This window comes from Carassius carassius, chromosome 7 (assembly GCF_963082965.1).
Source record: "Carassius carassius chromosome 7, fCarCar2.1, whole genome shotgun sequence".
Taxonomy (NCBI): domain Eukaryota; kingdom Metazoa; phylum Chordata; class Actinopteri; order Cypriniformes; family Cyprinidae; genus Carassius; species Carassius carassius.
In genome coordinates, this window is record NC_081761.1 from 7,776,671 (window position 1) to 7,796,902 (window position 20,232).

Below are 20,232 nucleotides of genomic sequence, written 5' to 3' on the forward strand. Positions count from 1 at the left end.
TTCTCTTGACAAATTCTAAATAATGTGCTCTTTTACACACAATGCTTTTATGCTATTGATTGTTGAAACTGCATTCAACAGTACATACTTTGCAGTGCCAAGACAAAGGAACCTACTGTATACACAAGACACCTCACACACTTGACTTTATTGCAGAAAACATTCATATTTCATATATTCATGGAATAAAATAAGTACCTGCACAAATGTGTAAAACAAACAACAACATAAAACAGAGTAGTGAGGTATACATAACAGTAAATTTTATGTCTGCAAACAGCAAAATTTTAATGTCAGCTAATTACTGAAACATTTAAAAAATGAAATTTTTACATCTCAGTCTATTTTTTATTTCACTAATATGTCTACCTTCATCGTACCTGTCAAATTTCTTTTTAGTTACTGTAGACTCTTATGCAACTGCTGCCATAACATTTCCAAGTCAATAAAAAATGTAATGTTTTCACCAGAGGGCATTTCTCCTAACAGAATATTAAAGTCCAAATCCAATTTTTTTTGGACACCGTGACACATTATACAGCGTAGTGCAGGAAAAAAGCTAGAGTCTCAGATTTGTTTAAAAATTATACCAAAAATATTATCCAAACCAAAAAAAGAAAAAAAAAATGTCTGACCTTGAATTCGGTGTAATGTTCAAGTGATTTTCATTTCTACACAACAACCAGTGAGATTTTTTACATTTTCTAAAATAGTTTTTTTTTTCTTAACCAAGGCTACATTTATTTGATAAAAAAAAACACAGTTAAAACTGTAATATTGTGAAATATTACTGCAACTTAAAATAACTGATTTCCATTTAAATATATTTAAAAATGTATTTATTGCTGTAATTGTAAAGCTACATTTTCAAAATCATTACACCAGTCTTCCTTGTCACAATGTAAGAATCTTTGTCACATTTGATCGATTTAATGCATCCTTGCTGAATAAAATGATCAACTTCTTGAAAAAATCTGACCTCAAACTTTTGAATGGTAGTGTCATTTAGAGTTTCTGGTCTGACTTCAGTAAGATAACACTTAGAAGAGGGTGATGACTTGAGATGCAGATGGTTTCCACATTTAGAAGAGCAGGTGAGAAGAAATACATTTCAATGTGTTTCTTCACCAAGGACAATAGGTGTGAGTGCGTATATGTGTCTGGGTTTCACTCAGATGATCATTTTAATTAAACTGCTCTGCCAGACATAGAAGCAGCATTTAATGATGTTAAACTTGGTTTATCTTAAGACACTGCTCTAGGCAAAACTTAGCAACACGACTGTACACATTCTGCATTGAACCACTTTATATCCCTTTACAATATAGATTGCTATGACCTAATAAGTCCCGGTGGCAAGATATTTATAACATATTATTAGCACATTTACAGCAGATCTAAACAAAGAGTAACATGAACTCCATATGCAATATGAAATGTTTAATCACTTTGCCATTAAACAATTTCAACAAATGTACAGAATTAAAAAGAAACTCAATCCTCACACATGACCAGCACCATTCCCACCTGAGAATATAGGAAAGAACAGTTAAATAAAACTAGACAAATATATATATATATATATATATATATATATATATATATATATATATATATATATATATATATATACAATATACATATATTAATGTTTGCCATTTTTTCCTCAGTCCTTTAAAGGGGTCATATGACAATGCAAAAAAACACATTATTTTGTGTATTTGGTCTAATTAAACGTGTTTATGCAGTTAAAGATTTAAAAAATACATAATTTTAAACATACTGTACATTATTGTTGCTCCTCTATGCCCTGCCTTTCTGAAACGTATTGATTTTTACAAATCTCATCATTTGGAACTGCGCAGTGTGCTGATTGGCCAGCTATCCAGTGTGTTGAGGTCAAGCATGTGATGGAAATGTTACGCCCATTACCATATTTGGAAATACACAGTGTCTCCAAGACATGGCAGCAACAACAATACAACAGCGAGAATAAAAGTTAATTTTATTTAGAATAAAAGTTAATAAAAGAACCTTCTTTCTTTGCGTATACATTTCGGCGGTGTTATGCAAATCTTCCAACACAGTGATCAACTTCATCAACTTCATACCTCATGGTTGAGTCTTAACTTTTAGAAAGAATATCTCTGTGGGATTGAGATCTTTGTGACTTTACGGATCTTATCTATGCACGAAGACCTTGTAACACTGCAAAGAGAAATGGAAACATGAAATCGCGTCATATGACCCCTATAAAGTTATTTTTCAAAACATGAAGAGATAGATCATTCAAAAATGAAAATTCAATTATCATTTACTCACACTCGTGACTTTCCAAACCTGTATGATTTTTCTTTATGGAATACAAAAAAGATATTCTGAAAAGGTCTTAATAGTTTTTTTTGTCTATTCAATCGTTGTAAGTCAAATGTTTTTTGGACCCCACTGACTTTCATTATATGAACAAAATGTCATCCTTTGTGTCTCACAGATGAAAATATGTCATGCAGGTTCGTAACGACATGAGGGTAAGTAAATTATTCTCGGCAAACTAAAAATCCAGTTTTCTAGAAGAAATGCCCATGGCAGTGCATCAGATCTGCTATGCATCCAGTGTAATTGTCTCAGTCATTCTTAAGTGGTACGGCAAGCTCATTGACTCACATGTGCGAGATTGAGTCCACCACATCGACATATTAAGGTTCCCAACGCCCCCCCCGCAAGAGTTGGTTGAGTTGTTGGCGTCACCCGCTTGAGACTTATCTTGATTCTGCAGGTTGAATATTTTTGGGAGAGAAGCCAGAGCCAGCGCCGAGGCCGGGGACGGGCCACAGAGGCGCAAACGCAAAGCCTTGGCTGAGCGGTGAAGGTCACCAATGAAGCAGTAGCAAAAAGGGTTGAGAGAAGAGTTGGTGAGGCCCAACCATTGTGCAAAGGGTCTGGTCTGAAGGAGCCAATCTGGTGGATGGCGCAACTCATGGTCCAGCCAAATATCAGTCACATACATTGGCAACCATGACAGAGCGAACAGCAGCACCAAAGCTGCGACCATACGTGCGATCTGCCTGCGCCCCTGCAGCCTTGTTTCATGAAGTGCCTGGGAACGGGGGTCTAACTCAGTGAACCGACTCTCAGAACCAGTGCTACGCAGCCGACGACATGTGAGGAAGGCTAAAGTGAGATTAAACCCAACAGGTAGACAGTAGAGGGCGCTGAACAGCAGGACATTGTACGCCTGTCGCAAGCGCGGCTGAGGCCATACCTCTCCACAGACGGGCAGCACGATGGCTAGCCCTTCGATCAAAGCTACTTCATCACGCCTAGTAACTATTGCAACTGGCATGCAGATCACTGAGGAGACGAGCCACACAATTGTGACAGAGGCGAGGATGCGTCGACGAGTGAAGTAGGCTCGGGACAGTAGCGGTGAGTGAACTGCATAGTACCGACTGATGCTGATGACCGTGATGCTCAGGACACTGGCGGAAACAGACACTGCTTGCGTGAAGGGCACCGCCCGGCACAAAAAGTCGCCGTACACCCATGGCGTATAAATGCGGTGGCCCAGGGTGACGGGCATGCACACGCAAACCACTGCCAGGTCGCACACCGCTAAGTTTATCAACAGGCAACGTGTGGCGCTAGCACCAGACAGTCGCATGCTTCCATGCTGGCCCAGTAGGACTTTGAGGGACATGACATTGCCAAAAAAGCCCACTAGGAAGGAAATAGAGTACAGGACAGCCAAGATAATGGTGCCAGGCTCTTGGATGGTGAGGAACAGCTTCCATTCTAAAGCTGCATTATCCTGGAAGAAGAAGGTGCTGTTGAAGAAGTTGACTGGAGCCGACCTGCTCTTGTTTTGAGGTTCACGCTGAAGGTCCAATGCCCTGGGAAGGTCGTAGAGCAGGGTTGTTGGCTGAGGTGGGGTCAGATTCATAGTGGTTTTCCTGTGATGTTGAGTGGGTGAACTATCACTGAACTACATCATTACTAAACTACATAACTAAAACTAACTAAAACATTACTTTTCAGGTGCCAAAGTTTCCATTTATCCATAAAAAATATTGAAGACAATGAAGGAAAACAGAAGATCTCAAATCCATGTTCCTTTCCTTCGTCGTTGTAAATACTCAAAACAAATTTCTTCCTCACTCAGTACCAAAAACAGTATTCACTTTTATTGTCCCAAACAATACAGATGACATCAAAAGAATTGCAGACCATCTTCTTTATTTAATATGTGTACCTCCTCTTCTTTCTTTTCTTCCTTCAAACTTTAAGGTAATCTGTATCACGTATGACCTGAAAAAATACACACACACGTAAATATACATAGCTACATCTATTCACATACTCCTGAAAAGAAAGGAGAAAAGCAACAAATGCTCACAAGTAAAAGCTTTCAAAATCCTTTTATTTATTTATACTTTCAGTGTGTATAAGCGTAGCTCAGATTCCCACATTAAACTTTGCTAATTTAATGCTGTTAGCAATTTAAATTAAGACTGATAGGTTTTTACTTTGAAAATTAAAACAATAAAAAATACCTTACTGTTTACCAATTCACCTATCAAACTGATATGCAGTCATGTTGATGTAGTCATGAATGGTACAATGCAATGTAATTAAATACAGAGTACAATACAGTGATTCATTAAAACTACAATTTTTATTTTACTTTTTTATTGTATATAAAATATAATATTGTATAATATGTAAGTAAATCTTAGTGAACATTTATTTAAAAGCATTTATAATTCATAAATAGGTTACTAAAACACTAAACCTTTGATAAAAATCTTAATAGGCTACTATTAATAATAATAATTTTATATAAAATATATTTTAAAACTACGACACATTTAGGCTACCAGTCTACACAGTAACGTTACATAGCTGAAATACGTACAGTTGAATTTGAAATTGGTACTTACTTAGACACTGTATCTTCCAGTGGGTCGAAAGTTAAAATATATCCTTCAGGTAAAGATCAACGAGTCTTTTCCAGCAGACTTCCATTAAATCCAGCGCTGTGATGCGTCAGTTACCTGGTCACGACCTCTAGTAAAGGAGATGAGTTATCGTTTGAGGTTGAAGCTTTGTCTTTAACCGTCTTCGACCGTTGCTCACACGCGCCTCCTCGCGGTAAAAAGTTACTGATACAGCCGACGGTCACCAACTGTGCATTCCTCCTGTAACCTCCTGTCCTTTCAGATGTAAAGCGATTACAAGTGCCATTAAATAAACACCAGTGATCTGAACATTCCCATCCAACTTCAGTTCTTCCCTACTGTAAAAATCTGTCTCTCTTTACTGAAATAGGCCTTCATCCATCTGGAAACAGCCTTTAAAATTATTTACCATTAGCATTTTAAATTAGGCTTATTCTTTCCCCACACTATAAGAAACTATTGTCATAAAAAAGTCACGATATGTTAATTGTCCAAGGATGCTTGCTTAATGTCTCTGCAATATCACTGAGGGAAAAACCGCTCACATGTAGGCCTACTAGATCCGCACCTTGCACCGCTGTCCATGGTTAATTACCTCCCACTCTCTTAATCTGCACGATAGTGTTACTTTCTCCTGTCAGCACATTTCATATTTGTCTTCTGAATTCATTACACTTCAGTGTTTCCATGTTCTACCACACCATCTGTGCAGAATTTCCGCGCCGTCTGTGCCTACTGTAACTCCTCTGGGGCATTATTCGTCTAACCCCTGTGATACAGATGCAATTACAACCATATCTTACAGTCAGTTGCGCTGCATCATAACTTTATTTAAACATAAATTTAAATAAGCAAGACTCAAATAAAGTAAAAATTCTAAACAAATCTGGTCTCTTACAAACCCTCAAGACACCCTCAAGTGTAGGTCACGAAGGCATTTAAATGTAAAAAAAAAAAGTACTCTGTACAATGGATAACCGTAACAGACAAAATACAGTAAAATTGCAGTCTAAGTGCATAATGATTATAAAATTTTATTATTTTATCGTCTCATTCTCCATGTCTTGCGTTTAGCGCCAAAAAATCAGATGGCGCGATTCAAAAAAGTAACCCTCGATTCACGCCACGTTTTCTTCAAGGAATTAGTGACATTGATTTGTTTGAGAATTAAATTGTTTCAGAAAGAGACATAGCCAGGTGATAACAGATCACAAAATAATTATAAAATGGTAAAACGAAGATATTTTACTTTTTGCAATGTAAGGATCTGAAAGAATCTTAGTTAGGGTTTTTCTTTCTTTCTGTGAATAAAAACGAGGTTGTCAATGTCATACACACATTATTCGTTCAGTGTGTTTTACTGTTGTGTACCTGGGTGTTGATAGTTCAGTAACGTTTTTATGTGAACTTTATACAGTAGCCTACTTAATCGAGAGTTTAATGTAGGCTACATCAAAGACAACGACTTTTCATTAGCAAAAAAACTATACACTGCCTGTTTTATGACATTTTTTGGGGAGCTTTAAAGCCAAACTCCTCATTAGGAAGGCCTACAGTATATGAAAAAGAAAAGCCTGGAAATTCTGCTTTATTAATTCTTGGAACCACATATTTGAAGTATTAAAACATTTGAAGGTTTGCATTAACTATCCCTTTAAAATCAATTAAATGTCTATGCTAGCAGTATCGTTTTGCTTATGATACAATACCTTACATAATTTTGTATATACAGCAACCCAGGAACAACACACAAGTTTAGACTACTTTTCTATATGACATTTAAACATACAGCTGTTTATTAGCAGGCCAACTGCTACCATTTTCTATTTTTTTTTTTTTTTTGTAGTTGTAGGCTATACATAGTCTATTTTTAAATGTATGTCCAGATTACATGCAGTTTTCAAACAAACAAGTGTGCAAATTCTGTTCAGAACTTTGTCATTCGTTCATAGATTATTTCTTTCCATTTTATGTATCAAGATTCAAGGAACGTTTTTTTTTTTGTAGAGAATACCTTGATAAATGCATACCTTGACCAAGTGATTTTTTCTTTTTCTTCAGGCACTGATGCTCAACACCCTGCACCAGATAAGTTTATTTTAATATATTATTAAAACATTGAATTCAGGCTCAGAAAATCTTTTTTTTTTCCTGACATTTACAACATCTTAATCACAAATGAAAAAATCAAAAACAAAACAAAAAAACATGAAAAAATCCATAAGAATTGTTATCAAAACATCAATTTATGACGAATCATTCATATTCACATTTAGAAAGGTGTAGGCTCATTTGTTATGATCTATACAATAGAAAGCTAACAAGAATACGCTAGAAAAAAAAGTGTACTTTACAGAAAGGTTACTGTATGAAAATGTTAAGAAAGGCAGAATATTTCTTTCTCATATTTCCTTCAGTCATGCAACTGCATTATATTGTACAGAATCATAGATCCGAACATTTGGATTGTCTCTATATGATGGTTAGTGGTTGAATACTGTAAAAAGACTCACATATTTCAGAGCAATTTTACATTGTGTCTATTGAGTGTTAAGGTGCATGGTTATCCATTTGTGTTGCTTGCAAAATAATCAAATTTCTCTGTAATATTCAGTGTGTATGTGAAACATCTAGTGTTGCATGGACACTTTTTGTGCATGAGTGTTTTTTTAGGATTGTAACTTTAGTGGATGCCTGTCACTACATGGTCAAAGCATGTCTGTGCATGATCTTTGAGGTTTAGGGATACAAGCCCTTTCCTGCTGGCATCCAAACACAGCATCCACTTTTGTTACACAAAAAGATAATTCAAACAACACGCAACCTCAGTTGACTGAGGGTGTCACAAAGTCATAAAAGATACAGCATTATAGCATTTTCCAGTTTAAAATGACATTTCTACCTGCTAATGTAATTAATGATATTTATCAAAAGCAAATATACACCCACTTTCAAGAATCAAGGTGCAATGTATTGAAAGTGGCATTAGATACCACATCTTATGCAGGATAACATTAGCGGTTGACTGGCGCCATGACAACGTCTAACACTGTTATGTCAGCCTTATGACACTGGATGCAAGTAAATTAAACCAATAATACCGCACTTGGTAAAGACAGCTAGGTTATCTTACACTACATCCATACAAGTCTTACTTAGTGACTGCATGACAAGGAGGAAATTTCCTTAGTTTCATTGTCCCCGTCGCTTTTTTCTTTCTTCACAATTAGTTTTTTTGACCTTTCTCCCGCGGAAAGTTGTCGAAACCACAAATCGCCTGTCAGTCATGTCCATATTGCAGATCCATCAACACCACAGAGAAGTGTTTCCCCATTAATGTTAAACAGAAATAAGGAAAAGGCTGACCGTGGTGAAAATAGATTCCGATTCACTACAAAAACACAAAATTCACTCTCCTGCTAAATAATGACAAGCCTGAACAGAAAAAAGATTTACATGTGGGGCTGTGGAGAGGCATTTCTCTTTTTGTCCAGGTATCCCTTCTTCACCTTTTTCACTCAAAGCTTATTTTCCTCCGTTAGAAATATTCACATTTACAGTGTGCACATAGACACGAGCACCCACAAGTGTATTCACAAATTCAAGTGATATGTCTACAAAACATGTACTATTATTTCATCACAGAGTTCATTGACCATTTTTTTCTTACAGGTATTCTTCACTGCAGCTCTAAGCCACAGCAAATTTTGCACTGCACTGTTACACAGAAGATTAGTGCACCGAGTTTGTAGTGTTGATCCTTAAGACGTTTTTTTAAAGTACAAAAACACTTACTATTTACAAAGAGCAAAGCTCGTGAGTTGTGCTGTTTTAAAACACGCTCACTAATGCACAAGGCAAACACGCCACGCACACAAACACACCCATAGTGTGATGTGCAATGGTTTCCCTTCTAGAATAAGATACTGAATGTGCATAATGACTCAAAGGCTTGATCGCTGTCAATTCACACTGTGGTACACCATAGATTACATGGAACTGTAAATACAAAGAGTGGCCTTTTATGACAGGAACATTTGTTTAACCACAGAGTCGCAAGTATGGGATTCAGTTAACTCATGAACATTTGTAAATGAGTAAATATCTCTGTTAACATCAAGTGGCAATGATGAATACCTTGGACTGTGGCTGTGGTAGTAGAATGCTGCCATATTGTCAGGAACTGCAGATAAATCTTAAAAACCTCGTTAAACTATATGTAATCTTGCAAAATGCTTAAAAATAGAACTCCGTCATAAATTTGAATGTCATGGTGACATTTCTTTCACAGCAAGGCAATTAGTGGAAAATTAGTGGAATAAACCATTATCCTGTGATAATGTGGTCCTGCAGTCCTTGCCAATATGGCTGCCCTGAGAGAATCTCTTTAAGGGTATTATGGGAGAATGGAGTCTTTAAGAAGCAAGAGTAGGTAAGCATTGATGACTGCTTCCAATCAAATAAGGATGTTAGGGCGAATTTCTTCACTGGGCTGAACATCGATGTGGAGACAAACTTTGTACTGGTGGACCTGACAGGTAGATGACTATTGGGTAAGCATTTGAGGATAGTTAATGGATGGCCGAGTGGGGTCGGTGGATAGCTGAATTTGGTCGGCTGTTTGGAGCTGAGCGGCTGGTTAGGTCTGGTCGCATGTTGGGCTCCAGACCGTTCTGGGATTCTGATGGCCTGGATTGGTCTGGGCGGCTGGTTGCCAGGTATTTGGCCCTCATGCTTGAGGTGTACTGCAAAACAGGGAGAAAAAAACAAGGAAAAGGGGAAGGAAGACACAATCACATTATTTGAGTTATTTTCACAATACGATAGAAAAACGTTTTTCCTAATGTGGCACGATTATTTAGTCAAGGTGAGGAAAAGTTACAGCGTCTAAATGGCATTAGGACAGAGTATAGCTGTAGCTCTTACAAACATGAAGCACATATAAATATGAACCTCATTCTGTCGTTCTCACTAACTCACTCACATGCGTAACAGACAAACTGACAGTCATTTGGACAGCCCGATGGGTTTTTTTAAAGCTAAGAGTTACTGTGATGAAGCATATGATCATTATAAGATACTTTTCTCCTCACGGTCGGCTTTTAAGTGCAAGTTCGATTAAAAAGAGTGCAATTAATGTGAAAATGAAAGAAAGGAAGAAAAGTTAACACAATGACAAATAGGGGTAAAAAAAAATAACAGTAGATGAAAATGGCACATATAGATAATGCAGCTACATGTGGGATCATATTAACAGCTGTTTAGGGGTGGGGTTATAATGTGAGACACTTTACCAAACAGACATGCATGGGGGATGTTTTTCAGTTGGGTGAGAAAGAGACAAAATGCATGCATATTTTGAATCATAAAATCCAGAGAAGGAGAGACTACTCCATAATATATCGGCAATTCCAATTCCAGCAATAACAGGCTCCAAAAAGCCGCAACCCGGACTATGACATTATTGAGAATCAGATTACATCCTTTCAAAGAAACATGGTTTCTTGGCTGGTCTCTCCAGTCTGGAGTTTGAATATGCATGCGTCACATCCAGGGCCCATAAATACAAAAATCTAAAGGAAAAAACACCTCGAAAGTAAGGCGGAGTGAGAGCGGCGCTTAGAAGAGGACTGAGTGTTCTCGTTTCTGAACTCAAACTAGTGGCAGAATGAAAGATACCCTAGCATGCCAAGTCTGAGTAAAAGAGTTTCCCTGCCCCTTAAAAAAAAAAAAAGTGCTCCCTTATTCACAGTGCATGAACCAGGAAAAAAATTATATGGTCTTGTCATCGACTATACATGCAATCATGCAAACTCCAGGATTCTGTAGCATTGCAAAAACCACTTCCACTCAGTGAGGGGCTTTGGCTTAAAAATAAGAGAAATAAATGACATCAGAATACATTTTAAAGAAATAGTTTACCCAAAATGCATATACTCTACCACCATTTACTCCAAATCCATATAAATGATCTTCTATAGAACCCAAAAGGTGAAATTTAGCAAAATGTTCATGCAGCCCTTTTTCATACAACGCATATGAATGGAAATGGACGCTATTAAGCACCAAAAAACGACAAACAAAGGCCATAAATATACCCTAAAAGTAGTCTACGATAACAATGCATTATATTACAAATCTTATGAAGGTGTACAATAGCTTTGAGCGAAGAGACCGAAATTTAAGTTGTTATTTGCAGAAAATCTTCCTTTATATATTTAACTACTTTAGATGTATCAGTTTTTGATACATGTAGATTCTGAACATTTGAAAGGGTTTCAATGCTCATTTTCCACAGCACCAGTACACTGGTACCAACTGCGCTTTCTCCTTACTCTGACATCAAGGTGACAAGAGTGTATTTTTATTATAAAGTATATAGTCATCACAATTTTTACACGCTAGCAGCTCATGATCCAACGTTTTTACAATCTCAGAATCGCTCCGTTCACAGTAAATGCAGCAAACTCCATCATTGCAAGTTGTGTGAGTATAACATGCATTTGGAATTGCAATATGTTGCAAATTATTTTCAGATTTCCAACATTTTTGTGGACAGATAATTAAAGAATTGCACATTTACGTTTGTAATAATAATATCCCATGGTATTGAAAATGTATTGTTTTTAAGGTATAGCGTAAATGAAAGTGAAATGATTTTTCTGAAAAAAATTTTTTTGAAAATTTTATTTAACTATCTTCCTCACATAAAGCTATCGCTAGGCTTCACGTGTTGTATGAACAGCTTTTAGGGTGCCTTTTTGCCATGTTTGGATCACGTCCATTTCTTGTATGGAAAAGAGAACCTTTTATTTCACGTTCCAAAAAAAAAAAAAAAAAAGCAAATGATGACAAATTTGGCTGGAACTATTTTGCCATGCTGTTTGTGAGGACTTATAAATACTTATATAGCGTCGCATACAGGCTGCCAAAATGACCTTCAAGACTCTTTATGTGTGTTTGTTTTGAGTTGACAATGTTCATCTATATGATAAAACTACATTAAAAGTCAAATTTTACTGTTGGTAATTACATACTCGTCAGTAAGAGACAAGCATAAATACTATCACACTAACATCCTGTTTTCTGGATTATCTAAAGAACTATAAATCAATTATGTCAAGCATGGGGCAGGGTTTCAAGAAGATCCATTCCTTTTACTAAAAGAGTTACTGAATGTGTGACACTGCGGCAAATAACGATTGTTCACCTACAATCATGTGTGTTTGTGTAAATGTGCTTGTGCACTTACTGACGGCGGGGGGGATTCTCTGCCAATGAGTGGCGTGTTCTCGCACCGAGGGGTCTGAAAGTTAGCATTCTGGCTCCTGCGTCACAAACGAGATACCAGTTACTCTGACTCCCTCTTCAAGGGAGGGATTTCCACACCGCGATGCACTAAACTTAACAAATCTGACAGAAAGCTTTGAACTGCAGGGTAGGAGTAATACGCAAAGCCACTGAGTGATACCACTATGCACTATATATGTAGATCATGATAGATATCGCTTGGGTTGCGTAAAACATTACCTATCATATAATAAAACCCATTGCACAAGCTGAATTATCTACTTGTACTTTCTATGCCATATTGTATTTGTTTCTACACGCCGTTCAGGGGCTCTATATATAATAATTTTAATCAAGAAGTAAAACCCATGCAGTATTAGCAACTGATCTGAAGCCCATGCAGTAATCTAGGCTACCGAGCCTATGCTACAGGACCTGTAATACCGACACGGTCCTTCAAATCCAGCCCATGCATTAGGATGAGGTTAGCGATGCTACACTCACATGTACTCAGTGACTGGTGCGTTGCTGACAGTGTGTGCCGCAGCGGGGAGACTAGCCTCGCTGCCGTAGGTGCTGCTGCCACAGCTGTACAGGCTAGGCATGTGTACGCGGTACAGGTTATCGTGCGGCGCTCGCGGGCCGAGTGTGGCCGAAGTCTCATCGCCATCCTCCTCCTCAGACCTTCAGACAAATTAGCACAGGTGAAACACGTGCCCCTGGGTCAGAGGGGAGGGAAAAAGGTCTCTCCTCTCACTGGACTTAGTGAAGATCTCTTTAAAAGCAATTTTCCACGCCAGTCCTAAAATGACTTTAAAGCATACTGATGGATAATAGATTCATGCATTTGTTTTTTCCCAGAATTATCTGTGTCATTCCTTTCAAAGTGAATGTTCATAACTTTATGTACTGTAAAATATATTAAAGAAATAATAATAATAAAAAAAACTTTATCTAGAATCATTGCATGCTTTATATGAAATACATGCTTTCAGCATGCATTCAACACCACATTTACATCGAGTAGAAAAAATAAAAGTATTTCAATACCTTTTAGCATGCATATTATTTTTACTGCAAAATATTTTATTAATGACTATAAAAATAAAATGATTGAAATTGAAATGAAAATATCATACACTACTAGTTTAAGTCCAGGATGAGTTAACATTTATTCTTTGAAATAAATTAATACTTTTATTCAGCAAAAACACATTAAATAGATCAAAAGTGGCTGTAAAGACATTTATAATTTTACCAAATATTTATATTTCAAATAAATAATTTGAACTTTCTCATTCATTCAAAATTCATTTCTCAAAATTCAGCTTTGCCATCACAGGAGCAAAATATGTTAAAATAGAAATAATTTAAATTAAAATTTTTGCTATTTTTTTTTTTAAATCAGATATGAATGATAGTGTATATTATATTCATCTAATATTCACATCAAAATAAATATTAAATTAATTTAAAATCACTTGATTTGCTCTCTCCACAATGTTTACTGGGAAATCTAATGTACCGTACATAAAGCTCTTGTTGTCCTTAACTCTTGATTTTAAAAGTTAATTTTCATATTAATGACTTCAAATGGCATAGTGAATACTGTGGTTTAATGAATTAGGAAATAGTTGATCTGCTAGCTGTTGGAAAAACCAAGCACATTACTCATATTCCAAACTAAGTCATCTGGGCATTATTAGAAGAAGTGTAAAACTGGCAGTCAGGATGCTGAAACAACAACAACAACAACAAATTGTCTTGTGGTCAATTTGGAATGGGGTAACATCTCCATTTCATTTATTATGTATATGCTTCAATTAATGTGCATATTCAGTGAAAAAAATATAAATAAATAAAATTAAGAGTAAAAACAATCCTGCAGCCATGGATGCGAGTCAGAAACAAATCAAGTAAACTCAAGAATCTCACAAAAATTACTGTGAATTACTTTTGCATGTCCAATGGATTGTCCTCAGCAACCATTGAACGTTCTCTCAGAGATTTGAGTCATGCATTAAATCAACAACAACCACTATGAATCGGATTAGAAAAGTAAAAGTGGGGGGGGGGGTGGTAGCATTTAAAAAGGGAATAAAAAAAAAAAGAAATAGTGGATCTCTGAAAGTGTAGATTTGGATGCCACTTTGATCAAGATATCTTTCATATGTGTAACTCTTAACAGAGCTTCTCCGGACCAACTTGCCCAGTGTGTAATCACATCATGAACATGTTTCAATAATGATTATACTCTTCACAAATGCACATAAGGTTTTCTTGCAGTTTCAAGATAGTCCAAAGGGAGGCAGCATCTTCCATAGAAATGTCAGTCTGCTTTAGCACCGAATTTAGAATAGGGTCTCTTTGTTCTTTGCCTTTGCACAAGCGTAATTGCAGACATATGCTATACCACGAGTCGAATAAAAAAAATTCCTCCATTGCCATAATTCAAAATACTCCTCTCAAAATGTACTACTATTTTGCTTTTATACGTAACTATATTTAGATTACCCATAGAGCACTACAAAACAAGTGTGTCTCTCACACATACTACAGAGCAGTGGGTTTTCCAAATCTATGACACAAAGAGGAATGAACGACAAGACAACAGAAGCTACACACAGTCATGAGAAGATGATTAATATGTGAAAACAGAAGGAGCAGATGTGAAAATAAAAGCATTAAACAAACACGTCACTGGCAGTCAATTCTCTGTCCATGAACTGAAGTCCTTGTCTGTCTACTGGAGCTGCATTTAATATACCTTGCTTCTTCTCAACCCATTCCCCGTTTTTTGGTACATTTTGACCCTTGCCCTCTCACCTCTTGCTTTGCCAAGTGTGAGGCACACTGCAAACGATGGAGCTAAACATTAGCGCAGTGACGAATGAGAAAAGGACCAGATAAATAAGACCCTCCACTCCATCGTAACACAATCCGGTCAGAGACTGCACATAGTCCTGTTGAAAAAACAAAGATGAAAAGTAATATGAAAAGTCTTGCTTTCAACACTCTAAAGGAAGTGGAATAAATGCATTTGCACAGGTAGTACAAGCATAATCGTGGGAAGTTATATAGGAGTGTTCCTTCAACTTCAAACACTTTTATGCCCCTTATTGTAATACAAAAGTTTGCGATCAGTAAGATTTTAAATGTTTTTGAAAGAAATCTCATGAGCTAAGTCCCCATTTACACTAGTGCATTTTCGTTTTAAAACTGTGTTTTAGAATTAAAACGATACGCGTTTACACTGGTGTTTCAGAAACAATCTCCGTCTACACTACATAAATGAAAAATCATGTCACATGACCATTCATGCATACTGGACATGCACGTAAAAATGTAAACAGGATGTCGGTTGCTAGTCACGGGCAGGTGTAAACGATAATGCGTTTTAAAACGAAAACGCACTTGTGTAAATGGGGCCTAAGGCTATGTTTATTTGATAACAATACAGTAATACTCTGAAATGTTATTACAATTACAGTTATATAAATTCAACTATATTATTCTTAAAAATGCATCTTTGATACCTTTGTTTCAAGATTCTTTGATGAATAGAAAAATCAAAAGAACAGCATTTATTTGAAACTTTATTTGTAACATTAAAAAGTTCTTTAGAGTCACTACTAAACAATTTAATGTGTACTTGCGGAGAAACAAAAATTAAATAAAACAATTTCCACAACACTTACCCCATACTTTTTAATCGGTACTCACGTGTTGAGCTTGTTACCAAAATTGTATTTATTACTTATTACTAGTTCCTCCTTTCAAAAGTAATATTATTACTTTACTTACTATTTTCTGGCAACAGTAATTAGTTACACTACTGTAAACTACAAGTTACATAACATTTCCTTCACACCCCACAGAAATTGTAATTGCGTATCTTAGCAAAAAATTATTATTAAATATTACTGACAATATATTTCTGCCTCATTAGACCAAATTTTGACACTGGATCAAAGTCAGAAGTTATTACAAACACTCATTAATTGCCATGGGTAGCTTGAAGCTAATAGAGGCTATACTTTCTCTATTCCCCATTTACGAATATATTTCATGATTTATTTTATCAAAAGAAATAACAGAAGTTTGTAAAAGATTTTTGTTTGCTAAAAGATTTTGAATTCTAGTAATACAATTTATATATCGGGATCAGAGGGATTTGGGTGGGCAAGCCATGTAATGCAAGAGTAAAGTAATGCCACAACTTATAGATTGGTGTTCAGATCATCTGTTCTTCTCACAAAATCAATGTAATGGCAACATTTTCATCCGCTGAATGTAAGCTTTTCCATATTTCAAGCTTGCCTGCTGCACTGGTGACTTCATGTATTCAATAAATTATAAAAATAAATCAAGGAATTATTGTATAGTTGGACTTCACATCAGTTGAGGTTAAGGCATCAAAAGTAACTAAGTAACTAGCTCTTTTATGGATGGTAACTGTAATATTATTACTGAAATCTTATTAGTGATTAGTTACACTACTAGTTATTGCGCAAAGTAATATTATTATTGTAATATAATAATATTACCCAACACTGAAAGTAGTGTATGTCTTGAATACATTTTACTATGAATTTCACCATTTATTTTACTTTATTTAATTTTTTTGCTATTTTTCAAGTGCATTTTCCATATGGATTTTAATGTTTTACAATTAATTTAAAATTAATTAAACTGATTTTCCCATATTTGTGGTGTGATTTCCACCACACTGATCAATTCTAATAAAGTTTTTGTAAAACACAGATATCAGGGGGTAAGGTGGATCAGAGGCAACATATTTTACCATGGCTTTTAATAATAATAATAATAATGCATTTATTTTATGTAGCAGCTTTAAAAGTGTATTGCATCATTTTGTCATTACACATAATTTACTTGTCAGTTTAAAGGCATTAAAAGTGAAGTAATATTTTTATAAGTTTTATATTTTTAATATTAGCACACGCACCATGTGCAGGCTCCGACAGTCGACCAGGGCAGTGAGGTGGTGGAGACTGACTTCAGTGGAGTTTAACACCCCCTGCATCTCCTCCAGGTTACTCTGATAACCAGCCCATAGAGAGACAAAGAACATAAATTAACATTCCTATACCGAGCACAGAATATGTACTGAGTACTGAGTTTTTTGTACAGTACTGAGTACAGTACATCCGCAAACTCACACCTTAGTATTGGGGAATTCTCGAATAGCTGAGCGCAAGAGCTCGGAAACATCATCCTGCATCTCCACAAGAGCTTTATGGCTTCCGGAGAGTTTCTGCAAATCAGAGGACCAATTTATTATTCATGAAAGTGAACAAGAAAGACAATGAGGAAGAGAGCAGAGGAAGAGTAATTATGTACCTGCTGAAATGGGTTGGTCTGTCCCATGCTGCACTTCAGATAATACTGCAGGATATCTAACACACATAACACAGATAATAACCAACACACATGAATTCCAATAAATATGTTCATTTTTTTACTCCTCAAATGTGAGACATCAAGTAGTGACAGGTTTCCAAAACACAGCCCTCGCCTTGCATCGATCAATGCACAGATATTCTTGATCAGAAATTGAAATATTGTTGAAATCATGCTGCAAAGAAAACAGCCGATGCAAACTAACAAAACCAAGCAGTAAATCTGTTGGAAGCACTGCGTGCCTCTGCCTCTCTTGTGTCACTGTGACCTGCTAGTTCATTATTTACTAAGCCAGCTGGCTGAGATTACTGACAATGCCAACTAGCTTCATTTGTTAGGATATCAAGTTTCTTTACTGTGTGTAAGTGTGAGTATGAGTGTATGTGAGGGAGAGATGACTGTAAAGGCGCTGCATGAATCTGATTCTGAACCCTATTACTATGTGTTCATGTGTATGAAAAAGAGACGAGAGAGAGAGAGAGAGAGAGAGAGGGAGAGAATGAGAGAAGCAGCAGTGGAATGACCTCAGGCAGAGGTTTAATGATTAATTAACCTCACAATCTAAATCATCACACTCATAGTGGGTGCAGATGGATAAGATAAAAATAGATTTAAAAAAAATGTTTTAAATAAAACGTCACCGTAAAAAACCAATGAACCGTCCAATATGGCACAATTTTAGCTAGAGTGAATTTCATTAAATATTGTGTTAACTAATTTTATTTTAGTAATTTTGTGTATTTATCATTTGCTACTACAACCCGAATTCCGGAAAAGTTGGGACGTTTTTTAAATTTTAATAAAATGAAAACTAAAGGAATTTCAAATCACATGAGCCAATATTTTATTCACAATAGAACATAGATAACGTAGCAAATGTTTAAACTGAGAAATTTTACACTTTTATCCACTTAATTAGCTCATTTAAAATTTAATGCCTGCTACAGGTTTCAAAAAAGTTGGCACGGGGGCAACAAATGGCTAAAAAAGCAAGCAGTTTTGAAAAGATTCAGCTGGGAGAACATCTAGTAATTAATTAAGTTAATTGATATCAGGTCTGTAACATGATTAGCTATAAAAGCTTTGTCTTAGAGAAGCAGAGTCTCTCAGAAGTAAAGATGGGCAGAGGCTCTCCAATCTGTGAAAGACTGCGTAAAAAAATTGTGGAAAACTTTAAAAACAATGTTCCTCAACGTCAAATTGCAAAGGCTTTGCAAATCTCATCATCTACAGTGCATAACATCATCAAAAGATTCAGAGAAACTGGAGAAATCTCTGTGCGTAAGGGACAAGGCCAGAGACCTTTATTGGATGCCCGTGGTCTTCGGGCTCTCAGACGACACTGCATCACTCATTGGCATGATTGTGTCAATGACATTACTAAATGGGCCCAGGAATACTTTCAGAAACCACTGTCGGTAAACACAATCCGCCGTGCCATCAGCAGATGCCAACTAAAGCTCTATCATGCAAAAAGGAAGCCATATGTGAACATGGTCCAGAAGCGCCGTCGTGTCCTGTGGGCCAAGGCTCATTTAAAATGGACTATTTCAAAGTGGAATAGTGTTTTATGGTCAGACGAGTCCAAATTTGACATTCTTGTTGGAAATCACGGACGCCGTGTCCTCCGGGCTAAAGAGGAGGGAGACCTTCCAGCATGTTATCAGCGTTCAGTTCAAAAGCCAGCATCTCTGATGGTATGGGGGTGCATAAGTGCATACGGTATGGGCAGCTTGCATGTTTTTGAAGGCTCTGTGAATGCTGAAAGGTATATAAAGGTTTTAGAGCAACATATGCTTCCCTCCAAACAACGTCTATTTCAGGGAAGGCCTTGTTTATTTCAGCAGGACAATGCAAAACCACATACTGCAGCTATAACAACAGCATGGCTTCGTCGTAGAAGAGTCCGGGTGCTAACCTGGCCTGCCTGCAGTCCAGATCTTTCACCTATAGAGAACATTTGGCGCATCATTAAACGAAAAATACGTCAAAGACGACCACGAACTCTTCAGCAGCTGGAAATCTATATAAGACAAGAATTCCAACAGCAAAACTCCAGCAACTCATAGCCTCAATGCCCAGACGTCTTCAAACTGTTTTGAAAAGAAAAGGAGATGCTACACCATGGTAAACATGCCCCGTCCCAACTATTTTGAGACCTGTAGCAGAAATCAAAATTGAAATGAGCTCATTTTGTGCATAAAATGGTAAATTTTCTCAGTTTAAACATTTGCTACGTTATCTATGTTCTATTGTGAATAAAATATTGGCTCATGTGATTTGAAAGTCTTTTAGTTTTCATTTTATTAAAATTTAAAAAACGTCCCAACTTTTCCGGAATTTGGGTTGTATTACATGATATCATATATTAACATACATAACCATTCAAAAGGTTTGGAGTCTATAAGACAATTTGTTGTGTTTGAAATAATCTCTTTTACTCAACAAGAAAAGCAATATTTTTTAAATATTATTGCAAATTAAAATAACTGCTTTGTATTTTAATACATTTAAAAAAATATAATTTATTCCTGCGATGACAAAGCTGAATTTTGAATCTTTG

At 36.3% G+C, this 20,232-nt stretch overlaps 2 protein-coding genes across 2 annotated transcripts in view; both read right to left on the reverse strand.

Moving 5' to 3' along the window:
• Nucleotides 1-2,556: 2,556 nt before the first annotated feature.
• LOC132143023 (neuropeptide FF receptor 1-like) lies at nt 2,557-4,457 on the reverse strand. Its single transcript, XM_059553187.1, has one exon. It carries the CDS (start codon nt 3,938-3,940, stop codon nt 2,603-2,605), a length of 1,338 nt encoding a protein of 445 aa, XP_059409170.1. The 5' UTR covers nt 3,941-4,457; the 3' UTR covers nt 2,557-2,602.
• Nucleotides 4,458-9,390: 4,933 nt separating this feature from the next.
• Nucleotides 9,391-20,232, reverse strand: part of LOC132143464 (protein tweety homolog 3) — a 35,072-nt gene continuing 24,230 nt past the window's right edge. Inside the window, exons 9-15 of the mRNA XM_059553689.1 lie at nt 17,610-17,665; nt 17,431-17,523; nt 17,215-17,307; nt 15,072-15,208; nt 12,750-12,929; nt 12,208-12,283; nt 9,391-9,700 (exon numbers count right to left, since the gene is read on the reverse strand). Coding sequence (XP_059409672.1) covers nt 9,527-9,700; nt 12,208-12,283; nt 12,750-12,929; nt 15,072-15,208; nt 17,215-17,307; nt 17,431-17,523; nt 17,610-17,665 — 809 coding nt within the window. The 3' untranslated portion in view covers nt 9,391-9,526. The remainder of the gene's footprint in view (nt 9,701-12,207; nt 12,284-12,749; nt 12,930-15,071; nt 15,209-17,214; nt 17,308-17,430; nt 17,524-17,609; nt 17,666-20,232) is intronic.

Excerpts from the sequence above, each read along its gene's own strand:
- LOC132143023 (XM_059553187.1), bottom strand. The coding sequence starts at position 3,940 with ATGAATCTGACCCCACCTCAGCCAACAACCCTGCTCTACGACCTTCCC.